The sequence below is a fragment of the Daktulosphaira vitifoliae genome, unplaced genomic scaffold (assembly GCF_025091365.1).
Source record: "Daktulosphaira vitifoliae isolate Bord-2020 unplaced genomic scaffold, ASM2509136v1 Scaffold_3, whole genome shotgun sequence".
Classification (NCBI taxonomy): Eukaryota; Metazoa; Arthropoda; class Insecta; order Hemiptera; family Phylloxeridae; genus Daktulosphaira; species Daktulosphaira vitifoliae.
In genome coordinates, this window is record NW_026099574.1 from 31,555,704 (window position 1) to 31,568,472 (window position 12,769).

Consider the following 12,769-nt stretch of genomic DNA (forward strand, 5'->3'; position numbering starts at 1 on the left):
AAATATAAAAAATAATTTTTTTACAAAAATCGTATTTTGTTTATTAATTTTGATGTCAGTTTTCACCATAAAAACAAAATAAAATCCTAATTTATTTTTTTTTCATATGAAGGTATATTACATAACTTTTAATTCAAGATATATATAAAAGTGTCGGTATTTCCGAAACACTTTCAAAAGTTAAGTTAAAAAAGTAAATTTTTTGTGAAAAAGTTTTCACTTTTTATCCCCACTTGTGGGCAGGTAAAGGGTTAGATTTATAAAAAAAAATATACAAAATGATAAGTAAGTACCTTATGTATCCATATAAAAAAAAATTACATTGATTTGATCATTTTTAAAAAAGATATGACAGTTTTAAGTAAAAAAAATTGAAAATTTGTGATTTTAAAATTTTTGGAGATTTCCCCATTTACGGAGAACGAGGGAAATTTTTTCAATTTTTGAGGGTAATGTCTTCGATAAGATACGATTTGTGATCTTTTGACGTCGTATCGTTGAAAGAAATCAGTTCGGTGAGTTCTGAGAAAAAGTGGTAACAGACACACACAAAAAAAAAACACATCATAGTAAAATTAATACCTTCTCAGCTTCGCATCGAAGCTAAAATTCTATTTTCATCTATAATTTTAAAAAACTCCCCCATGATGAAAATAAATTTATGATAAAAATGTATTTTGAAGATGAATTAAAAAAAATATTATTTTATTTTAACAACCAATAATGGATTTGTAATAAACACAAAATGATGTAGTGAACGATGGACATTGTAATAATTGTGTAAATATTTCTCTTAGTCGATGAACTCGATAAAACTCCAATCAAAATGTATATAATGATATTCATAATTTATATTCTTGTGTTCATACACATTCTAAGTTTTTTAATAAGCAAGATAACTAAAGATCAAATAAGAAGTGGGGTAGTCAGAAATTTTTTTCAAAATAAGCTGAAAACATTTTTTTTTGCTCAACAAAAAAATTTTATATAAAAAATACAAACTCTGACTAGGTGCTGAAACTCTAAATACCTATAATTATTATATTATTATTATTAATCTTAGATAATAAAATATCCGCCACCGGGGCGGATGTTAGTCACAGGTGAACTGGTTTATATAATCGCCGACGTGTCTCGCGTGTTGACCTCCTGACCTGTCCTATCTACCGACCGCCGGATAAGATAAACATAGTGTTATACGTGCGACAGTGAATCAATGTAGTAATATTATTGATAGTGTAAGACTATCAGTCTTAATGATGGACAGCTGATAATTACCACCGGATAACGAATAACGGTATCCAGCTATTATGACCCGATTTAATTTATAATTTTTTAAACGTTTAATTTTTAGATTTTGTATTACATTATTGTTTTACTTTTATGTGTTAAATATAGATGACTATAGACTCTATAGTATAGAGGAATATAGTTATAGGTATAGGGCGAGTGAACTTTGGGAGCTTAATCCCTAGTTTAAAATTAACTCCCCCCAAGAAGATGAAAAATCATACATGATATAAAAAACAAAAAAATTATATTTAAACAATGTTACCATCTTACGCTTATACATTTAGTTTTCGTTGAAAAATAATTATGCTAAAATATTATGTATTAAACCTACCACAGAACAACTAACACATTATATAGTTAAAATTACCTACTGCTATTGAGATCTATTATTTATTGATTTATTAATAACTAATGCATAAACTCAAATTGGGTACTATTAGAGGAGATTAACCTTTCCAACATTTTTTTTTTTAATTTTGAGTCTTTAAACCAATCTATGCATACACATTTATGTACAATTAGTAAATACTTGAGTATTTGTTACAAACAAATTCTCAATGTAAATTAATATTAAACGCGGATAGAGTATGAGAAATTAAGAGCAATGCCTCCGCTAAACAAATAAGCATTATTTTCTAAAATAATAGACCTAATGGACTCTTTAAAAAAAAACTTCTTATATTCAGATCTGATTAATATAAACATTTTTTAATTGGCTATTCAGGACTCCGTCATGAAGAAATCCTGTTAACGTCACTGATTCTTGGTAGTGTAATAAATTGTCATATTTTGATCTGCTGATGACCTTTTTTTCTGTTCATCACATCGTGTAGAAGAAATGCAATAAATATAATTTTAAAATTAGAAAGCTAACAATTGTATTATTATTATTAAGGAATATTAACAAAAACCTTTTTAATTAACTTTAATCAATAATTAAGAAATAGTGTAATCTTTAATGCAAAAATTTCGTTAACTCAATAAAATAATTATGACCCCTCCTCAGATATACAACTTGTTTAAATACTGTTGTTATTTTGACAAGAAATATTTTGTTGGTAGTGCATATTGATATCATGATTGATAATTTTTTTTATCAAATTTACTATTATTATTGATTACTGTAGAGTATTATAAAATATAACATATAATTTGAAAGTTCAAGAAAATATTGTTGAAAATGTATATAATTTTTTTTTATTATTGTTATTAATATTTAATATCTTTAATGCTAGATAAACGTAAAACATTTCATTTCTATAAACTTGAAGCACAAGAATTTTTTAAACGTTAAAAATTAAATTAATATAAATTATTATATAAATGTTGTTTAGTGTTCAATTTATTAGTTTATATAAATTGTGATAGATATGCTGTGATTTTGTTTACACTATTAGTAATTGTTATAAATTATTATTTTTTTATAATTGTGCCCTGTTAATAAAAGAACATATTTCAAAATTAAAAATGAGCAATTTCCAAGAATTTGATTTTCCTCCAGAACTTTGTTGTTCACCTAGTCCATTAATTGCTATTGCTGGATTAGACACAGCCAACAATGCTACACATAGATCTATTTGGGATGCATTCCATAGTTCAGTAGGCCGTGAAAGTCGTGCAATTCTAAACTTTTTCCATTTAACATCAGAATTCAAATTCCCACCCTTGAGTGAAAAGGTAATTTTTTTTTTAGTTATTTTATTAATTTTTTGACTAAACAATAATAATTTTAATAAAATTTTTCAGCGTGTTATGCCTTACATCCCAAAAGGTATACTTAGAAAAAATTGGCTAGAAAAACATATCCGGTTTGATCCAGCTGTTGTTGTAATATTTTATGATTGTGATTGGGATGATGAATCTTGGAATGAAAAAATCAGTGAATGTTCTGCTAGAGTTCAGTCAATAAGGTTCAATTAGATTTTATTTGTCCTTAAAATTGTTTAGATGTTTAAAACTAATTATATATTAAATATTTTATAGTACAAAATATCCTTAATTGAAATGAAATCAGAAATTAAATTTTCTTTTTCTTTATTATTAATTAATATAATAAGTAAATTAAATTAGTTTAAGTTAGATATCTCAATAATCTACATTAAAATTATACATGTGTTTAAGATTATATCCTCAAATAATATTATTTCCTTATTTTGTTTTTTTTTTTACTAATAAGCTTAAATGGCTTTATCATTATTAAAAAAAAGAAATTATTTATATATATTTTTTCTTCTAGACAGTACATATAGTATTTTTAGATACATTACTTTGAAGATAAGTTAATATTTTGTTTTATTCTTTTGGTAAAAAAAAAAAATATATTCTAGAGCTATAGCAGTAACTAACAAGTTTAATAATATAAATTAAAAATAATATCAAGGGAATGAGGCTGAAAGGTAAATTATACATGACTGTAGTTAGACCAGCTATGATATATAGTTCAGAGTATTGAGCGCTTGACAAGAAAATAGAGCAGAGGATGAGTGTAGCTTAGATGGATGAGTGGAGTTACTAGAGAAGATAAGATAAGGAACGAACATATAAGAGGGAAACGTAGGTGTAACGTCAATTTTAGATAAGATGAGAGAAAATAGACTTAAATGGTATAGTCATGTTATGAGGAGAGAGGAAACGAAAGCTGTAAGAACAGTTATAGAAATGAATGTTGAAGGAAGAAGAGGTAGAGGAAGACCAAAAAAGAGAAGGAAGATTGTAATTGAATTCGATATGAGAACGGCTAATATGAGCGTAAATGATGTGGGAGATTATATCAATTGGAAGTTTAAGATAAGGGTGGCCGACCCCAAGTAGTTGGGATTAAGGCGAGGTAAAAGAAGAAGAAGAATATCAAGTGTTTATTTATTTTTTAAAACTATATATAATTAACTTAAATGATCTCAAATTCATAGGTGAAGTAAAAAAAAAAAAAATTGTAGAAAAATTAAATTTCATCTTTTTCTAAAAATATGATGATAAAAAATGAATTATTTGATGGAAGAAATACAGTATATCTTCATGTATCTGAACTTCTATCCTCCTAACAGTCCATTTTTAAACCATTCTATTTTCCTAACTTTATGTCTAAGAATTGAAAAAGTTATTGAAGCACTATATTAGATATAGTTAAATCTGTGGCAAATGTTTATGGTTTTCTTATTATTTATTGTAATCATATAACAACTTTTATTAAAACATTTATATTTTATCTTCATTTAGTTCAAAATTTTATGGTTTTGGTAAGAATATCATATATATTATTAAATTTATTGTTTAACAATATCTTTATTTTATATTGTCAAACAATTAAAATAGGTAATCTGTGCCACTGGCTACAGTCAACTAAAATAAATTATTTAATTTAAAATACATATTATCATCCCCTTAAATTCTATTCCAACTATTTGTAATCAGCTCTAACATATTAATTTGATAGGATTATTACACCTGGTGTTGACTTGATGCAACCTCATAATGGCTGTGGGAACTTATTAGGGGCAATGTGTCACTTTAAAAGTTCCCATATGGTCACCTAACTAAGAACTGTCAAAAAACAGTGACTGAATAATCTACTGTGTCACATTACATTCACTAAATTTACAATAAATTACTTTTAATTTTTAAGAGTATCATTAGAAGGCCGAAAATCTAGAATTGTTGTTGTTTTAATTCAAAAACGTGTACCAGTAACAGTAACATCTGTAGATGATACAATTACTACTGAAAGAGCTGCATCATTGTGCGAAACATGTAATCTTAATCCAAAAGCCTTATTTATACTTCCTGTTGCTGATAATATTCATGGATATGCTATAAGGTTATTATTATTTATAAATTATTTATTTATTAATACAATAAAATAATTATTTACTTATTTAAAGATCACAAAAAATGTATTAAATACTATTATTTTGTATGAAAGTCTTGTTTATAGAGGGTGATATTTTTTATCATAATCTACTCAATTACTTGCGCAGAATAAAAATAATTATGACATTTTTTTTGGTTATCTTTTCTATTATTCTTGAATTATTAGCTTTATAATACTTTTTAAGATCATCCCTTATGCCTGTAAGGGTGTTAACTTTGTTTTTTCAAATGGTAACACACATTATTAATTTAATAAATTGTTTGATGTTCTTATTAGTAGTAAATGATATTTGAATTTTTAACATAATTTCATCTGTTTATGAATTATAAAACTTAAAAATTTCAAATTTTTGAGTTACTATACATGTATATATATATATATGTGTGGGATTACAAGTACAGGTAGTTAAGGTAGCTTGTTTTTATTACATCACTTTTCACAGATAAACAGCGTTTATTATCAATTATGACTTTATAAATAGATATACTTAAAGTATGGTAGACATAAATATAAAGTATTTAAGGCATAATGTTATGAGTTAATATTTATAAATACACTAGCTGGCAATACAGAAAGCATAACTACTTATAAAGTCATAATTGAAAATAAACACTGCTTATCTATGAATATTGACATTGTAAAAAAGCAATTAGCTACCTGTATTTGTTTTTCCTGTATACTACAGATGGATATTAACTCAAAAATAAAATTTTAAATATAATATTTATAGTATATTTTATATTTATAACATAATATTTTTGAAAAAACTGTTTTTATTCTCTGAATAATTGAGAGAGTTTTGATTAAAAATAATACCTATATGTTATTAAAACATATTTGATGCTTCACTATATTTTATAGACTAGAAAATGCCTTTTACGATTTAGCTCAAAATTATTATCAACAACAAATTAGAGCAGTTAAATCAAAATTGGAAAGTTTAAGTAAAACTAGCCACCAATATTTGCTTGTTCGTTATTCATTTAAAATTGGTTTTTACAATGAACTGCGTCAAGACCATCATAATGCACACAAGTAAAAAATAATAATTTGTTAGTGTAACATAAATCATAATTTTCAACACTTAATGCTATATTAAATGGTAATAAACCTTTGATGTTCTATATTCAAATTTTTTAAATTCAAATTAATTTATTTGATAAATATTCATTAATAATTTATTTTTAAGTACTTTCTCAGCTTTGCATCGTAGCTAAAAAGGAAATTTATCATATTAAGTAATACTTACATTTAGTAAAATTATTATTTTTTTTTTTCTTTAGACATTACCATCAATGCTATATGTCATTATTAGAAATTAGAACATTTGACTCAAATATGTATGAAATAAAAGTTGTAGCAGCTTACATTATTTACAAAATAACTAGATTACTATTTTTAATGAAGAGATCTCGAGATGCTTTAACCCAATTTAACTCTCATATAAATGTTTTTAAATCCATGATAGGACCGCCAGAACTGATGTTTGAACATTATTCATGGTTGTCAAAACAGTAAGACTTTCTTACATAGTGATACATCTCTATAAATTATTATAGAAAAATATAATATTTGTTATTAAAATTGTTTATCCTAGGTATTTTATGTTTGCTTCATTATTTGATGAAACTACTGCTGAAAATTTTAGTGCTACACTTACCTTAAACCCAGGATTTTTTTTTAAAGAAGCTGCTGAATATGCAAAAAAAAGAAAATTTAGTGCCATTGAAATATGTAAGGTAACTTAATTCTCTTCAAATGTACTTATTATAAAATTTTAAATTAAAAAAAATTTAGGAAAATAAAAAATAAAACCAACGGTAGCACAGAGGGGTCATGCCACAGTGTACACTTGGCATAGTTGGAATAAGTATAGATAATATCTGATGGTAATTTAAATCACTATCATAAGGAATGTTTAGATGCAAATCTGTAGATAGATTTTAATAAATTGGTGGTTTATTACATCATAATCGCAAGAGTCAAGAAACACATTAGGCTACTACATTTTTTTTCAAGTCACAAAAAACTACTCAAAAACAATTTATAAAAATAACATTTTAATTTTTTTAATTTTTGAGCATTATCTTTCTTTTTTTATAATTGCACATTTGCATATTATTTTTCATATTAAAAATAAAAACATACTTTTGAATTCCTCGTAAAATTATCTATCTATTACTAGAAATTTCATGATTATAATATTAACCAAAAAATAATTATACTGGTAAGTTCAGCTTTTTTGAAAAATACTCATAAAACTCAAATTTAAAGGTCTATAGAAATGGATAAACTTAAAAGATGAGTTTCAAAATTTATAAATTTTATTACAAAACCATATTATATAAAAGAATTTAAAAAAAAAACTTTTTTGAATAATTCAATGATTTAATTAGTAATTATCTAAAAAACTAAAAGGGATTGAAAAAAATTCTGTTGCCAGATACAAAATCAGTATGAATTTCCATATAGAATTCTTCTAAACATTGTTTACAGAAAAATAACTGTTGGCCTTTATGATTTTAGACATAGAGGAATCTAAATAAATCTCTGCAAATTTATTTACCACTCGACAACCTTTTATATTATTATAATAGTAATGTAAAATGATAACTTTTTTATAATATTTATAGGAAATAATGGAATATCCTTCAAGTAATCCATTAATTGGTTGGAATAACATAGACTTTTATGGTCAAAGACCATGGCGCCTAATCAAAACAATTAGTAACACAGACTTTGATGCCCTTGAAAGAGATGGTATTCAAGCTTTGCAATATTATGAAAATACTAAAGTAGATCACTCAGTGAGTTTTTTTTATTATTACTACTTTCTTATATTTTTATTATTATTATTACTTAAAAATATGTAGAAATCCATCATAAGTTTTTTGGGAAATGCAATGAAACAGTTCAAAAGCTACAAATGTCCAAGAATGCGAAACTTTTTGGGTAATTGTACAATTCAAACATTATAATTTTATATATAACAAATTATCATTTCAAATTTTAGCTGTACAAATGGCCAATGAGTATTATAATGCAAAAGAATATAGTAAAGCTTTAACGTAAGTGTAACTTTTAAATTTGTTCATATAATTAATTTTTTTTCAATATTTTTAATTTAAATTTAAATAATTTATAATTCAATAAAATAAATTGTATTTTACTTTTTTGACTAAAATAATATTTTTCCATGTTTGGTATTTAAACATTTTGATATATAAGTAAATAGTTATTAATCAAGTTCAGTAATCTTGAATTAATATTGAAAATGTTTGTTTATTGTTTTATTTTGTAAATTAATTCAAAAATTGAGATAAGTACATGTTTATCCATGACTTTTATGTATTAAAAATAATTAAAAAAATTAAGGGTCTTTGAATAATATTGAGACAAAAAATTTTACTGTTCATATTTTTTTTATGATTTCCTTACATTTTAGTTTATTTATTAATTTTTCAAGTTTAATGCATGAGTTTTAATTGAAAATACCTGTGAAATGTTATTTAGTATTTTCAACATAAAAATTATCCTTTTTACAGATTGTGGAGTCATATGTTAAGAGATTATCGCGATGAAGGTTGGGAAGCAATTGCTCATGAACTTGTGAAAAAATGTCTCAAATGTGCTTATATTATAGCAAGTGTCCAAGACTATATTGAACTAAATTTGGAAGCATTACTGTTTATTAATGATAACTATTTACAGAAAGCTCTGTACAATATTACAACAATAATACAGGTTAATATAGCTTTTGAAATAAAAATTTTTTAGGCAATTATATTTATTATTAAATGTAACAAACTATATTTATTGACTTTAGAAGCGTATACCAGAACCTGAAAATGGGCTAAATGAAGAAGAAATAAATACTGCTCTAAATTTATGGAAAACATATGATATTAAAATGTCCAAAAGTTTTATAGAAGTAGACATGTCTATCATTAATTCATCTATTGATACGAAAGTTGTCCTAAAAGAAGTGTCTTGTGATGGTGTAGAAATTGATATATTTGTTAGGTTGGGTTAAATATTACAACATACATTAAATATTTCTTCATAACATTTTACAAAATAAAAATTTTATTATTTTAGGGCCAAGTTTCCTGTTTTGATACAATTTTCTAAAATGATAGCTTGTATTTCTTCCTATAGTAAAACTTATAACATAGATGTTTGTAATGATAGTAGTAAACTTGTGTATGGTATTTGTAAAACTTATGAATATACTTGTAAATTTATGCCATCTCCAAATGATGTTGGGAAAGAAATAACTGTAAATATTATTCTTTAAATTTTGTGTTGAAGAAAAATTAATATAACTTTTTTAAATATTTGTGTGTTCATTCCAGGTGAATTTTATTAGTCTTCAGCTAGGTTATGAATCTGAACTTCCAATTATACTAAAATTTAATACTTCAAGAAAACTGAAATGTTTTGAAAAGGAAATCAATAATTTTAGGTAACACTATTTATCAATAATTAAGAATATAGTATATAATTTCATCTTAAAAATTCAATTAAATAATGAAAATATGTTTTAGTTTATCTAAGGCTCATAATGATATATTTGAACAAATAAAACCAGTTTCATCATCCATTTTAAAACCTAGACGTTCACGAATTGGTATGGAAATCAAGCATGAAAATCCAGCTCTATTATATGAATGGTATAAAGTATCAGTATCTATGCATAATTTAGAAAATTTTGATGTCCATAATGTATCTTTAAACTTATCACTTAATCAAAATAATGTTGATAAAGTTGAAAATTCAAGTAAATCTAAATTATGAAATATTTCATAAAATATTTTGAGATATTTCTTTAAATTAAATGTAAATATTTGTTATTTTACAGCTGAAATTTGTGAAAACTTAAGTAAGAATTCATTATCCTTACCAGCTGATTTTAAACTTGATACAATATTAATTAAAAACCAAAGTACACAAATATTTTATGTACGATCTTCAAGTTTAGATACTAGATTTTTTCAAATAATGGTAATTATTTAAATTAAATTGCTAAATTTTTAACACAATATACTATTTATTTAATGAAAATATAATGTATTTATTTAATATAGATAAACTATACTATCAATGATTCTGGAACAATAATTTCATGCATAAAAGAAGCTGAAATAAAAATTGATGTAGTCAATGTATTTGATATGACAGCAACATATATGTCTTCCAATTTTGAACAATTGTCAAAAATTTATGTTGGCGAATCAATTATAGTTCAAACAATTATGAAATGTGTTTCCCCTTGGCCAATATTGATTGAAAATTCATTTTTTGAATCAGTATGCATTTACACTAAATCTTAAAAATGCCTCTTTATTTATTTGAAGTTAATGATGATGATCTTAAAATATGTTCTATAAATTATAAAATTTATTGATAAAGTTAAATAATATAGGGTATAAATTCTTTAATAGAGTTTTGATTACTTAAAATTATGAAAATTTTTAATATTCTGATTAAAATTATCTGATTTATGTATAGTTAACCAAAAAGCATTAACTTTGTAACTTTTTTTAATATGATGTATTTACATATTTTAAATTTTGAAAACCTTAAGTTTTAATGATATTCTATTAATTAAATTTTGTATAGCCCAATAATTGTAAAACTTATGTGCAAGTCTTGTTAGGGAAGATTTTATGTCTGTTATCTAAGAAAATTTAAAATTAAATTTATAATTACAATTTTTAAAAAAAATTATAGACTGATTTTGTCACTATTTCTTCTGGTGGATATATACCTTTGGTTAATGGAGTCATTTTAGAAACAAATGAAAGTGCTTCAGATATTGTGTCTTTATGTGTGAAACAATGCAACGAAAATTCTTTAGGAAGTTTCATAATCCATTGGAGAAGGTAATTGATTATAAAATTTATATCTTCTATTGTTTTTTCTGTTAAAATTATAGCTTTATATTTTTATATATTTAAATCTAGAAATTATATTATTGAATAGTGTTAAATTTTGATTGCTTCATATAATTGTTATTATTATAGTCAAATATTAATATTTTTATATTAACAAAAATCTTATTAATTCTTATGTTTCAGACTAAACCAAGAAAGTGGATGTCTAGGTGGAACTTCAAAATTACATTTACCTAAAGTGAATATGGAAAAATCACTATTACTGGTTTGTGCTTTATTAATTTAATTGTTGATAATACTATCGATAATTTATGTTCATATTAATATATTTTTAAGGTTGATATGGAAACACCTGCTCATGGATGGTTACATACACCAATGAATATTGTTTACTTATTACACAACCATTCAGAAACTTTACTTACATTAGAAATATCAATGGAAGCAAATGAAGCTTTTATGATGTCTGGTAATAAAGATGTAGGTTATATAATTAAATTTAAAAATTTAATAAACCATGGTTCCAAATAATTTTAATTTATTTTAGCTTAATATCACAGTATTGCCAGAAAGTACTTTTAAATTGCATTATAACCTTTATCCACTTGTTGTTGGTGTTTCAACGCTACCTAAAATGCGTATAAGTTGTACATCAGATTTAAGCGACTTAAAAAATATTTTAAATGATATCACATTACGATCGTTGAAGACTCATATTAATGTTATGGTTTGTATACTTGTATTATTTATGTTAAAAATTATATTTATATTAAATAATTTTGAATGATCTGAAAATTTATTTAAAGTGATATAACTTCTTATACATCATTGTTAATTTTTATAATAAAAAAATTGAAAAATACTTTCAGCCTAAACATGTTGAACACTGAAGATTTCACTCGTAATATAATCAAATTATTGAGCAAGTTATTCAGTTCAATTTTAAGGACTAATACTTGTTAACTTGTTTTAATTATACTATTTATAATTGTTTCATTAATTATTATTATTTGCATTTATTTTTAATTTATTATTATCTCAATTCTGTTATATTTGGTATTATACTCCAATTAAGTATAAATTATAAATAAATTAATGTAAATATTACATTTTATATAATTTATAATAAACTGATTATTTAATCTTTATTAAATTTACTTTTATAAAAAATACCTAGCAGTGGTAAATGCAGCCTTTTTTAATCAGTTACTATCAACTAAAATAATCTATAAAAAACCCAGCACAGAGGGGTCGCGGCACAGTGGTAACGTGGCATAGTTGGATCAAGTATAATGATATCTGACAGTGATTAAAATCACTCTAAAAAAAAACGCATCCATGCAAATCTTTAGATAGTGTTAAATTTTAAAAAATTGGTGGATTATTCCAAAAGCTACATGATCTGCTATTTCCTTATTAATATCCTGATTAAGATAAAGTATGTCGAATAAAAAATGGATTGTTAAAAAATATTATTTCTCATAAAAAAAATTGTGTTGATCCATACACTTTTCAATAAGTTAAGTTATAGCATTTTAAAGTAAAAATATAAAATCGAGAATTTTCACATAAAAATAGCATTTGGTAGCCTATTTCACCGTGAAGACAAAATAAAGTCCGACATTTTTTTTTTTCATAATAAAGTACATTACATTAGCTTTAATTTAAGATATACATAAAAGTGTCACACTTTTCGGAACACTTTCAAAAG

General features: G+C 24.0%; 1 protein-coding gene across 2 annotated transcripts; it reads left to right on the top strand.

Annotated features, from left to right (window-relative positions):
- The first annotated feature begins 2,527 nt into the window (after positions 1–2,527).
- LOC126902234 (trafficking protein particle complex subunit 11) lies at positions 2,528–12,211 on the top strand. 2 transcript variants are annotated; one of them, XM_050679278.1, is made up of 21 exons: positions 2,530–2,970; positions 3,040–3,203; positions 4,916–5,107; positions 6,023–6,196; positions 6,445–6,675; positions 6,759–6,900; positions 7,795–7,968; positions 8,035–8,113; positions 8,175–8,229; positions 8,707–8,905; positions 8,988–9,184; positions 9,260–9,440; positions 9,517–9,626; positions 9,709–9,941; positions 10,023–10,165; positions 10,249–10,470; positions 10,895–11,046; positions 11,242–11,323; positions 11,395–11,538; positions 11,606–11,785; positions 11,928–12,211. In XM_050679278.1, exons 1-21 carry the CDS (start codon positions 2,761–2,763, stop codon positions 11,946–11,948), a joined length of 3,285 nt encoding a protein of 1,094 aa, XP_050535235.1. In that variant the 5' UTR covers positions 2,530–2,760; the 3' UTR covers positions 11,949–12,211. The 2 variants fall into 2 exon arrangements, with proteins under 2 accessions (XP_050535236.1, XP_050535235.1); XM_050679279.1 differs by lacking the exon at positions 11,928–12,211 and having other exon boundaries at positions 2,528–2,970; positions 11,395–11,527; positions 11,606–11,725.
- Positions 12,212–12,769: the final 558 nt, after the last annotated feature.